The sequence below is a fragment of the Sarcophilus harrisii genome, chromosome 1 (assembly GCF_902635505.1).
Source record: "Sarcophilus harrisii chromosome 1, mSarHar1.11, whole genome shotgun sequence".
NCBI lineage: Eukaryota > Metazoa > Chordata > Mammalia > Dasyuromorphia > Dasyuridae > Sarcophilus > Sarcophilus harrisii.
The window spans coordinates 384,763,983-384,783,787 of NC_045426.1; the positions used below are offsets into that span (position 1 = coordinate 384,763,983).

Here is a 19,805-nt window from a genome sequence, read left to right on the forward strand (position 1 = left end):
TTCAAAGCAAATAGCCCCCTAAATTGGTCCATCTGGAACTGCTGAATGTGTGGTGTTCAGCAGGAGTCTCAGTAGATAAGGCATTAATAAGTGTCTGAGCTGTGAGTTGACTTACTGAATCAAATGATTTGCTGACACCTCCCTTCTGCCTCAGGTGCTTGAGGATGAGTGTCAAAGGTTCGCTATAAATAGCTGAAGCTAGCCTTTAGAGGTCCCACTCTTTTCAGACTGCCATATCTTACTGACTGCTTGATAAAGCCTTTGCTTGGGCTAGTGGAACCAACCAGATCCTAGGAAAACTACACCATGGTGAGACTTGTGCTTCCTAATCCGGGCTTGGAGAATAGGATAGCGACACTTGATGAGCTTGAAACCATTGAAAAAGAAGAGGCAGATTCAAGACCCAAATGGGACAACAAAACACAATATATGCTAACCTGTGTTGGCTTTTGTGTGGGGTTAGGAAATGTGTGGCGATTTCCTTATCTCTGCCAGAGCCATGGAGGAGGTATGTAGTGTCTGTTTATTTTATATATCCTATGGGGAGAAATGGGGGGGAAGTAGCAGCCGTTAAGTTAAACAGCAAAATGGGCAATGTTTTTTGTTTTTGTTTTGTTTTTGTTTTTTTTTTTTGTTTTTTTTTTTACAATATTCAATTATACTTTCAGCCCTAGACTAGAAGCTCCACAAAGACAGGTATCATTGTCATTTAAACTTTAAATCTTCAAGTGCTTACTACAATTTATCTCTATCCAAATAGGTATTGGATAAATGTTAGCCAAATTAAATTGAACTCAACTTTCTATCCAGAGCATAAGTGTATGTATGTGTGTGTATGTAAGTGACATGTATGTGACACTGACATTTTTGTAATCCACTCAGACTCCTCAGGAATTGTACCATTAAAATGAGAGAAGAGTAGATCTGGCAGAGTTCTATATACCCAATGCAGTATAATATGATAGCACAAATATGATTCTGTCCTACTCTCTCCTCTAAGTTGCAGGGAACAGAACTAGAGAACACAAGGTGGTGATGGGGGTAAAGGCATCTGACACTCATTTTAGTTTCTCACTTATATAATTTATTATTAGTTAAGGATTTCTTTATCTAGTTCTAGTCTGCCAAAAAAACTTTACCTTCAGAAGCAATATGGCCATTGACAGAATGCTGGTCAGGAAAACCTGACTTTGTGTCCTTTCTCTGATACTAGTAATCAGAGAAAGTATGTGATGGGCAAGTCAGTTCCCCAATTAGCAATTTAATTTGCAAAGTTAGAGATAAGTTGCCAATTTGCATAAGCTGAAAAGTTTTCATACCAGAAATTCCCCTACATTATTGAAGTCATAGGTCTGAATAGCACAAAGAAATGCATTTAAGGCTTTAATAATAATGCATTCTAAACTTCCAGCACTGCTCATAAAAGTCTTTATGCAGCAGAAAAGAAAAAGGAAAAACTGGTTACTGAATGAATCTCTTTGGCCTAAGAATGTGATTTTAATTCCCTTAAGTGCCAGTGTGATATTTCCTTGAGGAAATACTAGGGGGCTCCTGGTATCCTGGAAGAATTTACTCATTTTACATTCTCATCTCACCCAATGGACTTGGAAAGACTAGGCTATCATATACTCTCTTAAAAAAAAAAAAAATAGGTCTTTCTGCTGTCTCACATGTGATCAACAAACATTTGGCAGCAATATCTTTTTACTAAATTCTGGGGATATAGAGATATAAGTGAAATGTAGGATGAATGCTGAGGTGAAATGGAAAGTATCCAGGAAAATGAAGCCTGTTTAACTGGGAAATGAGTGTGGACCACAATAGCATTTCCACTCTTTCTGTTATTGTTTGCTTGCACTTTTGTTTTTCTTCTCATGTTACGCTTACCTTCTTTCTAAATTCATTTTTTCTTCTGCAGCAAGATAACTATATAAATATGTATACATATATTGTATTTAACATAAACTATAACATATTTAACATATATGGGACTACCCGCCATCTAGGGAAGGGGGGGAGGGAAGGAGGGAAAAAGTTGGAACGGAAGGTTTTGCAAGGTCAGTGTTGAAAAATTACCGATGCATTTTGTCAATAAAAAGCTATTAAAAAAAAAAAAAAAGAAAAAAGAAGCTTGTTTAAATGTTACTATATTTCACCTTTTGGATCCTGTAAGGTTACTAATGATGTAAGAATGTATATTTTCTATGATGAACACCAATAAACTACTTTAGTGAGACAAATTTGCTTTTGGGGGAGGGAGCTGCAGCATATAATGTATGGAGGAAAAAAGGCTGGGGTGATAAACTGCTACAATTTGGGTTTTATGATAGAAATGTGTATTGCACTTGCTGTTCTGACCCCTGGGGATCCCAAGACTCTTTCAGGAAAAGGGAGATCCATGAAGACAAAAATGTTTTCATAACAATACTGACATTTTGCCAACCATATATATTTTTTGTGCCAACCACATTTATTTTCATGTTAAGTCAGATTTTCCTTATATACTTCAATCAAAATAAAATATCACAACAAATTGGATAAAAAAGCAGATATGAGAATCCAGTTGTTATCCATTAAGCCAAACATTAGAGATATTTGAAAAAATATGTAAAACAATACTATTTTCACTAATTTTTTGGAAAATATAAATATTTTCCCAAAAATATTTATTTCTTTTATGTTACTTATATTATCAATGGGTCCAAGATATACTTTGAAATATATTAAGACTAATTTCTAATGTGATAAATATCAATAGCTTTAAACCATTTTTTACTTGCTTCTGTATATTTTGTACATAATCTGTTCCAATTTCCACCCTTCTAATTTTGTTTATTTTCCCCATAAACCATTTTTTAGAAAAGCTCTTTGAGGTCCAATGTAATTTAAAAGAACACAATAGGGTCCTGAGACCAAATGTTTGAAAAACCACTGTTCTAAAGAATCTAGAGGCTAGTTTTACAAATGTATACATTTCTCTTCCTTAAGCAATGGTCTTATCATATATGTGTGAGTCAAGCTTTAAGAAAACTTGATATATGAGAAAACAACTCATTAATGACAAATGAAATGGGGGGGGGTGATTACTCAGTCAATAGAGGGATTCTTTCTTTTGCAAAAGGTCCATAAAAGGCTTAACTAAAACCTCTCATTTTAGGTATTAACAGACATTTTAGGAATACCTTTGTCTTCTGCCTATGTAGCAATATGCAAGACTTGTGTGTCTTGTAGAAGGTGTGTACCTTTACTCTCTGGGCCGTTATTTCTTCTTCTTTTAATTCATGAATATACTGGGTAATAGCACTAGTTGTAATCTCAGCTCCTTTTCTCTATAAAGTAGTTTTTGCTAAATCTAGTGCTAAATCCCCTAAGCAAAATAACTCACTAGTTCCTATGATTGCAATCTATGTACTGTGCCTCATATTTTGTTTTTTTGTATAAAGGGTTAGATAAGAAAAAAATTAGAACCTCCTCTGCACAACCATAAACAAAACCAAGTTCTTTTGTTAATGCCTACAACAACCTTACACTCCTTATTGCATGGTGGAAGTTGACTGAAGTCAGAGATTAGGAGATTTAATGGGATTAAGGAACTCAAAATTAGTTTTTGGTGGGGCAAGAGGGTAGGATGGAATAGAAGACTAGGAGCCAGAGAGTGCATTATTCTTCCTCATCCCCAATATGTTCAGAGATTCATAGGTGGCAGCAGCAAGGATCTAGATAGAATGAAGAGAACTTCAGAAATGGTTGCAGCTGATGGTAGAATAAGAAAACACCTCTAAAGGTAGGGTTGGCAAGCAAAGAATAAAACAACTGCTCCCCCAGTCCTGTGTGTCAAGGAATTATGAGAGATTTAGCCAGCCTTGGAAATGATGCAAACAGAGATGGTATCTTGTTTTTCTGGTTACTGTGGAGAAGCCAGATTTCAGTGAACACAAGAGGAAGGAAAGAAGTGTGGGAATAAGACTTAGGATCCCAGAAAAAAATAGAAAATTAACTAGAAGAGACTTTAGAGGTCATCTAGTTTTATCCCTTCATTTTACAGAAGAGGAAACTGATGCTCCAAAAAGTAAAATAGCTACCTAAGGACATGTGGTGAATGACAGAATTAAGATTCAGACTTAGCTTCTCTGTCTATTCATTTCCCATACTTCAACAGCAGTGTAGTGGTCCAGAGTACATAATAGGAAAAGGATAGGAAAAAATAGGGATTAGGGAGAGTCAAAATTGAGTTTAATATAGAGTGAGGGTTGGGGAAAAGAGCAGCAGTAATCCCTAAGTGATTCTTTATCCATTATTGATCCTTCTCAACTGGGAGCCTAGGTCGTAAGGCAAGATGGCAGAGAGAGTAATAGTCCATCTTAATTCACTATGGTCACCAAAGAGAGGGTTTAATGACTACAGGGTGTTGGGGGGAGAGGGAAAGGGAGAATGGAATTAGGGGTCAGGAAAGGAAAGAGGGAAAGGTCTGTATTAGGATTAGGGCTAAAAATATGTCATATAGGAGGACTTGAGTCTTTCAGGATCTTGACACCTGGCAGAAAGTTTTGTTTAACTCTGGCTTTCCTCAGCTGTAAAATGGACGCCTTGAACTAGCTGGTCTCCAAAGTTCCTTTCAGCACTAAATCTTATTCCCCCTCCCTTTTTTTTTTTCCAGGATGAAATGACAAAGTAGTGTTAAGAAGTATTTAAAAGAACAAATGATAAAAATGAAAGAGCTTTCCTCAACCTCTGAAAACCTCTCAGTTTTCAGAAAAGAAAACTTAACTGGGAAGCATTTGAGATGAATGTAAGCAAGGACAATATATTATGTACCTGAGTTGCAGTTTTTCTCATGGGATCTTAAATCTTCAAATATGTATTTTCTAGGACTTATTGAGTCTCCTGAGCCATTGATCTGTCTCAGCAACAAAGATCTTTTTGCACTTTGATAATGATTAATACTGTTTCTTCAAAATGGAAGGGGGGGGGGAAACACTCACTACTTACCTTTAGTTCCAAATTCTTAATAAGAATTTAGCCAGAAAGGAAAGGAAAAGTCACATTCCCCTAAGCAAAATAACTCTCACTAGTTCCTATGATTGCAATCTATGTACTGTGCCTCATATTTTGCTTCTTTGTATAAAGGGTTAGATAAGAAAAAAATTAGAACCTCCTCTGCACAACCATAAACAAAACCAAGTTCTTTTGTTAATGCCTACAACAACCTTACACTAAGATTTCTTTAGTTTCCTTGAAAAAGTCCCTAAAGGCTTATTCATAGTATTAAAGATTACAGATCTTTATTGAGATGTACTGTGCTTCAAGCACTATGCAAAGTATTGTATATAGAGATTTTTAAAAGTCTACACTCTCAGTCTTTAAATAGATAGGGAGACACAAAACATTAGAGAACTAGTAGCCAAGAAGGGGCGCTTTGATCAGGAAAGTTATTAGGAGTGGTGTGTAAGGCCATGAAAATGAAACACCCAGTTCAGCAACAATGACATAGTTGCTTTGAATATGATTTCTATGGAAGGGCAAGGAGAGGAGCTGGGGAGGCTGTGAAGGAAGTGATCAGAGAGCAGGAAGAGAGCTTAGAAAGTACCTATTCCAGACTCTTTATTTTCCAGATGTGGATCAAAGGATCCTAGTTTTAGAACTGTAGGAGTCATTGAGCCCAATCCTTTTGTTTTACAAATGAGGAAACTATGTCTCAGGTAAATTGAAAAAGTCATAGTCTGTGGCAGGATATGAACCCTGGTCTTCCTGATTCTAATTCCTGACAAAGACTTGCTAAAGAATAAGTAGCAAGACAAGTATTTAGAGCTAGGTCTCTGAAATAGAGAATTCTTTACCTGTACCATTCAGTCAATGACTGAATTTCCCCCCATGCTTCATAATGTTAACATAGTTTTTAAAGATATTAAATTTCTTGAAGAGAATGGGCAAAGTATGGTTAAAATCTTTTTTTTTCTGGCTCATTTTTTGAAAAACCACCAAAAAACTTGTATGAGAGAAATCTTGGGGCAGCTAGGTGGTACCAGGCTCAGAATCAGGTAAACCTGAATTCAAATTTGGCCTCAGGTACTTAAGAGTTGGGTGACCCTGGACAAGTCATTTAGCTTTGTTTACCTCAGTTTCCTCATCTGGAAAATGAACTGGAGAAAGAAATGGCAAAACACTCCAGTATCTTTGCCAAAAACAAACAAACAAACAAAAAAACCCAAATGGGGTCATGAAGAGCAAGACAAAACTGAAAAACAACTGAACAGAGAAATCAATGGAATTGGTAACTTGTCTAACCAAGCTCCTAAAGATATTGGGGTTATATTATGATAGACCAATATCTATTAGTGTCATAGAACATTAATCTATATAAACAGGAAAAAAGCTTCCTCCGAGTAATTCCTAGATGCTAGCCGGGCAAGATCCCCAGGCTATTAACAGAGTATCCCATAGTTCAGTTAGCTTGGCTTAACTTTAAAACAGTAAGCAGTGCTGTGCTCTTCCAGGAACTAAGTTTTTGCTCCTTTCAATTTTCTGATCCTTCTTTGTCCAGAATGTTTCAAATTAATCTTCAAAATTGTCACTAGGTCTATCTTGTATTCCTATCAAAGCTGACTCGATGACCTAGGTCCCCAAGAAGAGGAATCTCTTTTCTTCTGTCCTATTCTAGGTGCATTCTATTCAGCTTCAGGTAAAAATTGAGGGGATAACCAGCATCTGACTACTCAAACAGCTTCCTTGGAGCCCATCCTTTGGAAATTACTGACACACTTTTAACCAATGTCTTAGGTAAATTTCCATATCGACTAACACATCCTGGCTTTCCTTCCTGTCTCCCTCAGACTCAGCTTTTCCTCTTTTCTTTTTACCTTTTTTCTTCAGTTCTTATTCTTAAGGCTGTTCTGACAGGATAATTAATTCCATAGCTTTATCATTCTGAATCAGCTTAATTTTCCTTACTTCTTCTCTCTAAAGTCAGCATTTCTCTCTCTCTCTCTCTCTCTCTCTCTCTCTCTCTCTCTCTCTCTCTCTCTATTCTCCTTCTCCTAATTAATTCTTCTTCTTCCTTCTTTCTTCTTTCTTCTTCTTCTTTCTTCTTCTTTCTTCTTCTTTCTTCTTCTTTCTTCTTCTTTCTTCTTCTTCTTCTTTCTTCTTCTTCTTCTTTCTTCTTCTTCTTCTTCTTTCTTCTTCTTCTTCTTTCTTCTTCTTCTTTCTTCTTCTTCTTCTTTCTTCTTCTTCTTTCTTCTTCTTTTTTTTTTGCTGGCAATTGGGGTTAAGTGACTTGCCTAAGATTATAAACTAGGAAGTGTCTGAGATCAAATTTGAACTCAGGTCTCCTGACTTCAGGACTGGTACTCTAAACACTGCACCACCTAGCTGCCCCTAAAGTCACCATTTCAATTAAAAATAGATATAAAAAATAAGATGGCTTCGCTTCCTTTGACTTCTCCCAAGCCATCATCCATCATCCACCTAGCCTAGATAAGAGATGCTTTTCCCTCAGAACGTTTTTTTCCCCTTCTTTCCTCATTCTTTCTTTTCTTCTCTACTTTGGTTTCTTCTTTACTCCTTCCCATGATTTCACTGGCATGAGAAACTCCCTATCAGTTAAAATTCCCTTTGTTGGTCATTCATATGACCAACTCATGTGGCTAGATGGCATTAAGGTGCATAGGGTACTGGACCTAGAGTCTCTTCTTCCTGGGTTCAAATCTAGCCTCAGACACTTATTAGATGTGTTATCATAAATAAATCACTTACCCCTGCTTTTCTGTTTCTTCATTTGTAAAAAATAAATGGCAAACCATTCTAGTGTCTTACAAAACCCCAAATGGGGTCATGAAGAATAGTATACAACTGAAAAATGACTAAATGTAATGACTAATTCATCAGTAATTTATACTTTTAGAGGTTGGTTGGGGCAGGAGGTCTTAATTGGTAATACAACCAGCTATATGTCACAGATAGGATCTAATTGTGGCAAAACAAGTCTTTGAATTAAAGTCCTGTGACTCAAGGTACACTTATTTTTTCCCATTGTACCTCATCATCTACCTTGCCATATATAATTTTATTTTATAGATACCTGTCTTTGTGTCTTACTCTCTTGTAGGCTGTAAGCTCCATGGAGGCAGGGACTCAGGTGTTATCTAATTTTTTGTATTTCTCCTAGAGCAGAGTTCTTCTTGTAAGTATCCTTGACCCCTTTGAAAATCTGATGAAATCAATGAACTCCTTTTCAGAACAAGGTTTTTAAATGCATAAAATAAAATACACAGGCTCATAAAGAAAACTATTGAAATAAGTTATCATTTTTAAAAAAAAAACAAATGCACAGATCCTGTCTTTAGCATAACTATCCTATTACACAGCACAAAGTAGGTGCTTAATAAATGTTTGTTAAGACATCAAAATGATATAATGGATAGAGCCCTGGACTTGAAGTAACAGAACCCAAGTTCAGATCAGCCTCAGACACTTACTAGTTATGTAACTTTGGGCAAATCCCTTAAGATTTGTCTGCCTCATGGGGATAATATATAATATGGGAATAATAATAGAAATCATATTTGTAGAGTGTTTAGAAATATAGTAGGTGCTTAATAAATGTTTGTCCCTTTCTTCTTTGAATTAAATAGCATTGTAAGCCACTAGTAGAATAGAAGATATTGTGATTGTAAGGAACTGACTAAATGACTTCTTTGTGATCTGGAGGTCTTTCTGCAGACACTTTGATTCTAGAGAGCACATACATTGATGAGTTATGTACTCTCTTGGATGAAACAATTTGTCTTTAAGGCACAATGGCTTATATTGAATTTATTATTTTATGACAGCTTCTTTGTTTTTTTTTTTTTTTTCTTCCCATTTTAGAGAGGTATTAGAAAATTGTATGAGAAGCAGAAAGGAGTGGCAACTTTGAGCTCAGTGTACCATACTTGCTTAGTAGAAGAGAAAGGAGAAATGGAATATTCTTTCTATGGTATACCCAATTCACTTTCAATTATATCTCATCCATCAGTAAAGGTACTGGCAACCAGGGACAGGGTTAGTTGTAGATTTATAATAACTATTTACTCAGGACATTTTAGCTTCCAGGGAGGCTGTCAACCTTAAATAACACATCCTGTTTTTCAGGGTTCCTGTTCTAAATGGTACACAGATATAAAGTAACATCAATTATATGACTTAATTTGCAGCTAAGATGACAAAGACTGAGGGAAAATAAGCAAGATATGAAAGCAAATTGTTAATGATGTTAATAAAGGAAGCTAGAAACATATTACCTTTAAAAGTGTTTAAAGCCTTGTGGCTTGGTATATTCCAGACCTATAATGAAACTGGTGGTTTACTGAAAATAAAAAAACTTCCAGGTGAAGGAGTCACCAGCGATCTCTTAGAATTAGTGCAAAATCCAAAGATAGCTATAGGAAAAAGCGTAATGTATAAGATGGAAATCAGTTTTCTTCTAAATTGGCCTGTTTTATGTTTTCATGACTCATAAACAAGTTTAAGGAAGGATTCAAAACTATCCTCACTTACTGATCTATTTACTTCCATGTAAAGATATAAGTAGAACATATTCTCTTTGAGAATAGAGTCAGTTTTTTGTTTGTTTTTTTCATTTTTAGCAAGTAGCACATTGCTAATAAGCACTTAATAAGTATTTATCGTTAGGTGACTAAATAGTGCATAGAGTTTTTTGAGTTCAAATCTGGCCTCAGATATTTACCAGTTAGTTATATGAACCTGGGGAAGTCACTTCACCTTGTTTGCCTCAGTTTCCTCATCCATAAAATGAACTGGAGAAGGAACTGGCAAACCACTGCAGTGTCTTTGCCAAGAAAACTCCAGATAGGGTCACAGAGTCACACACAACTAAACAAGTATTTCTCAGATCTAATTCAGAAACTAGATTATCCTTACATCATACTTACTTGAATCAATATGCAACTAACTGATTAAGAGAAAGGCCTATTATGTCAGTTTCTGATGAGTTATGAATGAAGTAATGAAAATTCTGAGGTAACTGGCCCAAAGGAATAAGCTATACATAGCCATTTATTATAAACTCTAGACCAAAATCAACAGATGTCTAGGTTCATGATCATTTTCAGCTCTATGGTTTTTTATCACAGTAACAATCCATTATTAAACAAGGAAGTGATTGCTGAATGGGCAAAATAAAGTTCTTAATGAGAGGCCTGAGCCAGCTCTTTGTAATCTGATCCATTGCATAGTGATCAATTAGCAAAATGTACATTAAAGCATTTGTATGGGCATAGTGAATGAGGAGATCCATTCTTTTTTTTTTTTTTTTAATTTAATAGCCTTTTATTTACAGGATATATACATGGGTAACTTTACAGCATTAACAACTGCCAAACCTCTTGTTCCAATTTTTCAACTCTTACCCCCCCCACCCCCTCCCCTAGATGGCAGGATGACCAGTAGATGTTAAATATATTAAAATATAAATTAGATACACAATACGTATACCTGACCAAAACGTTATTTTGCTGTAGAAAAAGAATCAGACTCTGAAATATTGTACAATTAGCTTGTGAAGGAAATCAAAAATGCAGGTGTGCATAAATATAGGGATTGGGAATTCAATGTAATGGTTTTTAGTCATCTCTCAGAGTTCTTTTTCTGGGCATAGCTAGTTCAGTTCATTACTGCTCCATTAGAAATGATTTGGTTGATCTCGTTGCTGAGGAGGGCCTGATCCATCAGAACTGGTCATCATATAGTATTGTTGTTGAAGTATATAATGATCTCCTGGTCCTGCTCATTTCACTCAGCATCAGTTCGTGTAAGTCTCTCCAGGCCTTTCTGAAATCATCCTGTTGGTCATTTCTTACAGAACAGTAATATTCCATAATTTTCATATACCACAATTTATTCAGCCATTCTCCAACTGATGGACATCCATTCAGTTTCCAGTTTCTAGCCACTACAAAAAGGGCTGCCACAAACATTCGTGCACATACAGGTCCCTTTCCCTTCTTTATAATCTCTTTGGGATATAATCCCAGTAGTAACACTGCTGGATCAAAGGGTATGCACAGTTTGATAACTTTTTGAGCATAGTTCCAAACTACTCTCCAAAATGGTTGGATTCGTTCACAACTCCACCAACAATGCATCAATGTCCCAGTTTTCCCGCATCCCCTCCAACAATCATCATTATTTTTTCCTGTCATCTTAGCATCTGACAGGTGTGTAGTGGTATCTTAGAGTTGTCTTAATTTGCATTTCTCTGATTAATAATGACTTGGAGCATCTTTTCATATGACTAGAAATAGTTTCAATTTCTTCATCTGAGAATTGTCTGTTCATATCCTTTGACCATTTTTCAATTGGAGAATGGCTTGATTTTTTATAAATTAGAGTTAATTCTCTATATATTTTGGAAATGAGGCCTTTATCAGAACCTTTGACTGTAAAAATATTTTCCCAGTTTATTGCTTCCCTTCTAATCTTGTCTGCATTAGTTTTGTTTGTACAAAAACTTTTCAGTTTGGTATAATCGAAATTTTCTATTTTGTGATCAGTAATGATCTCTAGTTCTGCTTTGGTCATAAAGACCTTCCCCTTCCACAGGTCTGAGAGGTAAACTATCCTATGTTCCTCCATTCTTAAATGATGAGAATGTTAAACATATTCATCCTGCTATAAGGATTCTCAAACTTTCTGTTTTCTAAGAACTCCCATAATATTCTTCCTGTTTTCTGATTCTGTGCAATAAAGAAAAATAGGACTAAGAAAAAAGTCTATTATTTACTCTATTTAAAAGGGCAGCTAGGTGACACAGTGGATAGAATGAAGGAAGATTTGCCTTCTTGAGTCCACATGTGGACTCAGACACTTACTAGCTATGTGACCCCAGGTAAATTCCTTAGCCCTGCCTCACTCATTTCTTTTCCTGTAAAAAAAAATGATCTGTAGAAAGAATCATTTTAGACTTGGCTCTTTTCAACAATGACGTGATTCAAGGCAAATCCAACAGATATGATAGAAAAGAGCCATCCATATCCAGAGGTAAAACTATGGAGACTGAATGTGACCAAAGCATTGTGTTTTCACCTTTTATTGTTTGCTTGTTTTCTTTCCCTGGGTTTTTTCCCTTTGGATGTTATTTTTCTTGTGCAGCATGACAAATATGGAAATATCTTGAGAAGAATTATACATGTTTAATCTATATTGGATTGCTGTTGAGGGGAGGAAAGAAGAGAAATTTGGAGCATGAGGTTTTACAAAGGTGAAAACTACCTTTGCATGTATTTGGAAAAAAAATTTTAAAAGCTATTAAAAAGGTAAATATCAAAAACTAATAAATTTGGGGGGGAAAAGAACTACTACAGTTATCATAACAAGAAAATCCCCACCAAAAATTTTTTAAGTTAAAAAACAAACAAACAAATGAAGAGTCAGACGTGTTCGAAAAAATGGTTAAACACCTACTCTATAAAAGGTTACCACCAAACAACAGTCTAGGACTCTACAATATCTATCTTTATCACTTTTTCCAGTACATATTAAATTTTAGAAGAAAGAAAATACAGGAGGAAGACAAAGATGGAAGGAAAAAAGTATTTATCAAGTGCCTACTACATGATAGCTGCTTTGTATGCCATCTTACTTAACCCTCACAACCAACCCATTTTACAGTTAAGGAAACTAAGGTAGAGATTAAGTGCCTTACCCAGAGTCCCATAGCAACTCGGGTTTTTCTGACTCACCTAGGCACCTATTTCATGTGATACTTGCAGCTCATTGATATTATCAGGCATCTGTTAGGAATTTTGCAGCCTTCATCTTTAGGAGCTCCTTAGAACTTTGCCATACATCCATGGTTGCAAAATCCTGGACTACAACAGTAAATTAGTGTTGTATAAAGAAAAGGTTAACTACATCTCAATTTTTTATGCAAAAATAAATTTTTTAAGTTTTTATGCAAATCTTGCTATTTTTTTTCACTGCTTACTTTTGGTCTCATGAAATTTCCTGCTTATTGTGTTATTCTGTCTGTCACCTTGATTTATATGTCTACTGGAAGTGCATCAACTAAATTCTTCAGTATTTCAATGGATTTGTGATCTCATTGCCATGGCCATTCCCTCCATTAATGTTGGTTGTAGCTTATCCTCTTCCTTTTGTGCTTTCTATGTAATGAACATGTAAAATAGATTGGTTTATGTAGTAGTTTGAACTCTGGCCAACAGATATCCAGCAAAGCCTGTGTTACAGGGATAAATTTAGACATCTTATCTGGGATCTGGCCCTCTCCGTCTCCAAGTCTGCCTTTGTGGGGAGCAAGAGAAGGACTACAACTGGGTACTTGATAATTTATTTTCCTATCTCCAAGAGATTTGTTGAGCTAGAATTATGTCAATTTGCCATGTTTCAAATACTTGAAATCTAGTGGTACAATGTTCTCTTTTAGGATTTGAGAATAAAAATCACTTTCACTATTCACTTTAAAAGGGAGGATAAAGGTTTCTCTCTCTGGAAGAGATATAGGAGAGAGACACAGAGAGAGAGAGACACACAGAGAGAGAGAGACACACAGAGAGAGAGAGACACACAGAGAGAGAGAGACACACACACAGAGAGAGAGAGACACACAGAGAGAGAGAGAGAGACACACAGAGAGAGAGACACACACAGAGAGAGAGACACACACAGAGAGAGAGACACACAGAGAGAGAGACACACAGAGAGAGAGACACAGAGAGAGAGAGACACAGAGAGAGAGAGACACAGAGAGAGAGAGACACACAGAGAGAGAGACACACAGAGAGAGAGACACACAGAGAGAGAGACACACTGAGAGAGAGAGACTGAGAGGGATTGAGATTGAGTTTACTGGTTACATAAAAGATGATCATGAATATTGAGCAACTAAAGGTGATAATTAATAGAAATTGGGGAAGTTAAACAGCTTAGGGTAGAAGATAGAGTACAAGAGAGTAAATGAACTCTTCAGTTTAGGAGTAAGATATAACTTCGGATCGACCAAGAAGAGAAACAAACTAGGGAAGGATTCTTTCAGTAATCTCTAGGAATCAAGGAATATGTCTGAGGAGACAATTTCTTTCACATGTGGGTTGCCATTCACATTTTTTGCCTCCTCTCACAAATCCTCTCTCAAACTTCACTTTCTCCCTTCCTTTTCCAGAAAGATGCTATTCATACTTGCACAACATGACAAGTTCAGAGTTTCTCAACCACTTAGGAGTCATATCTCACTTAGTGTTCAACCTCATAAGACTCTTCATGAGGAACCTGTCCTATCCATTCAGGGTTACATATGGATCCTTCACAAAGTAGCCACTCTTAGAAGAAGTCTTCTAAATCTTTTTATATTTTTTATGGTACAATATACTACTTAGGATCAATCACTATGTGTAGTTCTTTAATGTCACATTTCCTGAGTGATATCCTTAAGCCACTGTTGAGTATAACTCATTAGAAATATGCTAGTTTGCTTATATCCACCATATACAATTAAAACTGCAGTAGTAATTCCCTAAAGAGAATTAATTTTCATAAACTTCCACAATCTTAATTACCTAAAGATTGTGTTGTTAGATTTCAACTGTGGATCATCGCTGGGGATACCATTTCTGTTGAAAAATTGGTACCAGGGAGCAGTTCACAATCAACAAAATCACTGCATAACTTCTTGAAGGCAATCTACCTTACATACTATTTTTCCTGTTCCATTCTGAACCCATTTCATGATACAATAAATCCTTCAACAAATTCTTAAGCACCTCCTATATTTCAGGATCTTGCTGCTGAGGAATACAGAGGGGAAAAAAAGAAATGATCCCAAGGATTTACACGTTCTATGGAGGGAGTCAATGTATACAAATGGGTTTGTTGTTCCTCCTTTGGTCTGGAAGCAGAATGACTTCTCAGGGTAATGTCTTGTTTAAAGTGAATCATGGATCTGATTGAGGAAGAACTGTGAAAAGTTATCAGCCTCACTCTCTAGAGTCATCAGAGCCCAGTGCCCAATCTAAATCCAGACAACTAGTGATGGTCCACCTGAAGGGGTATGTAAAGAACAACTGTGGTTAGAAAAAAATAAACACAATGTATTTAGAGAGGGAGGAAAGTAGCAATTGTATGAAGATCAGGAAAGGCTCTTGGAGAAAGTGATGCTTGAGCCCAAAGCAATTGAGGATTTGTGATGTTGAGGAAAGAAAAGAGTACATTTCTGGCTTGGGGGGGCACCTAGCAAAAAATGCAGAAATAGGAAACAGAGTGACGTGTGAAAAATAGAGAGATGTGTGGATGAATTATAGAATGTGGAGAGGAGATTATGTAAAATGAATGGAAAAGATAGTTGGGGGCAGGGGGTAAAGAGCTGTAAAAACCCAACAGAAATATTTGTTTTGTTCTAGACAATTAGGAGTCACTAAGTAGGTGAGAGACATCCTTAGATTTTGGAGTGCTTCAGGAAAATCTCTTTGGTAGCTGAGTGATTGATGAATTGAAGTGGAGAATGGTTATATGTCTTCAAGTCTATCAGGAACTATTATAATAAGTCAGATCAGTGGTGAGTGTTTTAAGTATAGTACTTAGCACAATGATATGGATTCTGTAAACCAGTTTATGGTTAAAAGCTACAAGGAAGCTAGTTTTCCCCAGACTCTGTCCAGTTGGTGTTGGATGGTATAGAGCAGAATCCCTCTACTGACCTCTGTTGCCTGAAAGAAATGAGAGCTTAATCAACCTCTCTTACCTAAATAACCTCAGGTGAGGTAAAATCCTTTCCCTTTCCCTTTGTCCCAGCTCTCTCTCAAAGTCTAACTATTTAGCATCTCTATATTTCCCTTGGGAATCTTCTCAGTTCTTCCCAAGTATTTCTTCTTCTACCTTATATAATCTCCTCTTCCCAAAAGCATGTTGCAAAAAACTATTCTCAGATTTTGCCCATTGATAAAGATACGTTTTGGCAGAGAGAATGCCTCATTGTGGTTTTTCACAACTTTTTTTTTTTTGTGTGTGTGTGTGTGTGTGCCTTGTCTTTGCTCTCCCAAACCTCATGATCTGACTCCATCAATAATACCTAACATATAATAGATGCTTAATTTTTACTCATTGATGAATAGGGAGAAAAGATCAAATGTTAGATAAATCTGGGAAGCAGAAATAGCAAGATTTGGCAGTTGATTGTATATTTAGGGTAAAGAAGATTAAATAATTAAGAACAATTCTGAAGTAATAAATCTATAAATTCTGAAAGAATAATAAGACCCTTAATAGAAATACGGAAGTTTGATAGAAATAGGGGTTTGGAAGAAAGAGAATGTTTTGGAATGCTGAATCTGAGATGTCCAATAAGTTTCCCTCCTCCCCCCCTCCCCCCCCCCCAATGTGGGACTTGGGTTCAGGAGAAAGTGGAGTTAGTTTTAGAGAAAGAACTGGGACAAAGGAAGTGGATTAAGAGTTTCATCTCACCTGAGATCACCTGAGACAATAGACATTGATTAAAGTCTCATTTCCTTGAGGCATCAAAAGAAAGAAATCTTGGCAAAGTTTTATATTATAACCAGATCTTTTATAGGTGAAATACAGTCTTGGGGTTTTCCAGGAGGTGCAAATCAATGATATGTTTTGTTTTGTGTGGCACAAAATCAAGAGAGAGAGGGCCAAAGAGCTAGCTAGATGGAATGTATCTTGGCTGTCATGATCCAGAGCAAAACATTAAGCATCTCAGTACCTTAAGCAACACTTTAACACTTATAGTTTCAAAGAAGCCACAGATTTGCTTTGGTAGTGGGAATTTTCTTACTAGGGAGCTCTCTATGTCAGCACAATCCCAAAACTAATATCTCTCTGTCTCCTCTGTCCTATTGGTTTTTATTCCCACTGCTGCTGTTTATTGAAGCAAATTCTTCTAGAAACTCTGCTATTCCCTAGGAATAAGTTAGAAATCTTTGGAAATTCCTTTAACTCTTTGAGTCAGTTCAGTATCTTTTCACAAAAAATGATTTTCCTCCTCTAAGCTGTATTCTCTAAGCTTTCAGTGATGAATTGGGCTTTCCATGATGAAACTGTGGTTTCCAATTTTAGGTAATTTAGAGTAATTTAGGTATTTGTTGGAAGAATTTATTCATGATATACTTATATATATATATATGTGTGTGTGTGTATGTGTTTGTCCATGTACTATGTATACTGTGCACACATTTATGTCTATTCAATCATGCTCCTTATTTCTTATTTTTACATTAAGTTCAATCTCCAATTTAAACTACCCAACCCAACTTGATATTCACAGGAATTGTGCTTTAAGAATATATGCTCCATCTCTCAGAGCTGATTTTGTCTTTGGGCATCAGGGAGATTTAGTTTCAATTCCTACTCTGAAAAACATTTTGTGACACTGAGTAAGTGACTTAAAGTCTAAATGCTCCCACCAACTGTCTAGGTAAGACTCCACACTGGTAGAAAGGTAGATTCCTTATCGGGAGTTCCCTACATAGATAAAATCACAAATCCAGGCTCCTCTCCCCACCAAAAAAATTTCTTAATGATATTTCTAGGCTCTTTGAACACACTTCAAATAACATTTTATATGTGAACTATGGAAGACCTTTGTCAAGATGATCACCCTCATTTTCTCATTTCCCTGACAGTGATTAAAGCCACATACCCATAGAACACTTGTATTTCCTTGTGTCTGTGTTTAAAATTTGGATCTTGACTAAGATGGTTGCAGGTTACATAGATGGGTAGAAAAGTAGCCACTTCTATGGTCCCAGTTACCTCTTCTACCCATAGCTATGTCTCATATTTTCTTATTTTTACCCTCCATGTTTTATATTCTAGCAGCAACCCATTCTATCTTTTTTACATGTCACAGGGAAGTCTAAAATATCATTATATACTGCAAAAAGGACCTCATTTTTTATTAAAATAAAAAACTGGACTAGCAAAAATAATGTGCAATACATCGATGCTGGTTAAATGACCTCATCACAAAGATAACTCATTATAATGAAAAGTTTGAAGGTTGGTAGGGAGTATGGTTATCATGTACCCCATTATTTCAATAGAAACAGTATAGTATAGGGACATGATCCCTAAACACAGATTTTACTCAAGGAAGCCTATAAGTACAGCATCACTGGATTCATATTCAAATTTCACCTTTCTATGTAGCAACAAGTCATCAAACCTCTACCACCTATCAATTTCCTCATTTGTAAAATGAAAGACTAGATTCCTATGGTCTCTTCTAGCTCTAATTCTATTATCTTATGTTCCCTCTCTGAAAATGAGCAGTTTTTTTTGCACTTGGGCTACTCATATGATTTCTTTGATTGACAGTCTCTTCATCTGTCAAAAGGGACATTTTCTACAATTTCTACCTTGCCAACCTTGTAGGCTTGTTTCCAAATGAGACTACATATGTAAAACTTCATGAACTTGCAAAATTATATAAAGGCAAATTACCATGAGGCTTTCCCAGATTGTTTTGAAAGGGTTCTAAGGATCAGGATAGTGAGTTAGAGCAAAAAAGACATTTGATAGATAATTTACCAGCTGTTAGCCTCATTTTCTATACAAAATCTGTCTCTAGTGGGCCAAAAAAAATCTAATTCTACTTACCCCTATTTAATGTATACATTTTTGTAAGGCCAGATCTATTAGATTTTAATATTCTAGGGTACCCTAAAAGATTTGGCAAGTCTAGCTAATGCAACTGATATACCCTAGCCCTGAAGTCAGAGGGACCTGAATTAAAAATCTGGCTTCAAATACTTACTAGCTATGTGATCTTGGGCGAGTCACTTAACCTTCTTTGCCACAGTTTCCTCATCTGTAAAATGAGCTGGAGAAGAAAATGGCAAACTACTCCAGTATCTTTGCCAAGAAAAGCCCAGATAGAGCCATTGAAGAGTTGGATATGACAGAAATGACAACAAAAATTTCTATTACCATTGGTTTGAATTCCCAATGGCTATGTTTCCCTCAACTATTAAGTATCAGTGACTAGTGTACCAGTTTCATACAAACACTTAATATTAATTAGTTTTATAAAGTGACACTTATTCAAAGATATAACAATGATATCTTTGAATAAATAACAAGAATAAAAGTACAAACGTTTCTTTCTCCAATATTTCATGTGCTTACTCTCCTCTGTACTACGTATGGGGGAGAGAAGACTCAGCACTTAGTTCAGTTTCTACATTATATTAGTTCTACCAAATTCATGTTCTCATGTGGTTGGTGAATGAATCTTTATCTCATCTTCCACTAATATAGGTCCAGAAAGTTGCTCCTTGTTTTTTGGGAATCTGTTGCTGGACTGGCTACACAACTTGTCCTGATCTCCAAATCCTGGATTCTTTTGGTCCATTCTCCTAACTTTTCAAACTTCATTAAGGTCATAGAGTCTAGTCAGCCTTCACCAGAAAATGGAAAACAATAAATGAAGAGGCTAAGAAGTGAGACATTTCTTAGGGTTGTATGAACTTAGAGGGAAGATGGCCTTAGGACCTCTCCCATTATAGTCTTTCACTGGATAAATAGTAGAAGACAGCTAAAGTCTTTTGGCTGTTTTAATAGTCAATCAAAGAGCCTTCCATGAGCAGACCAGAACTAGTACTATAAGATGTCTATGCGTTCTCTAAGCACTCCCTTGACCTGTTATCATGATTCTCCTGGAAGCAAGCTCCTCAGCCTTTCCATGTAGAGAGATATTGTTCCTGGCACTCTGTGAATATGCCAGGACCGCTTCCCCTTACATCAACCTTTTTGAATTATTTGTAAAAGTAAGGGAAAAG

The 19,805-nt window shown here is 36.2% G+C and overlaps 1 protein-coding gene across 1 annotated transcript in view; it reads left to right on the top strand.

Moving 5' to 3' along the window:
• The first annotated feature begins 223 nt into the window (after positions 1–223).
• The window catches only part of SLC6A19 (solute carrier family 6 member 19), a 53,015-nt gene continuing 33,433 nt past the window's right edge, over positions 224–19,805 (top strand). The window contains exon 1 of the mRNA XM_023495901.2: positions 224–508. Coding sequence (XP_023351669.2) covers positions 307–508 — 202 coding nt within the window. The 5' untranslated portion in view covers positions 224–306. The remainder of the gene's footprint in view (positions 509–19,805) is intronic.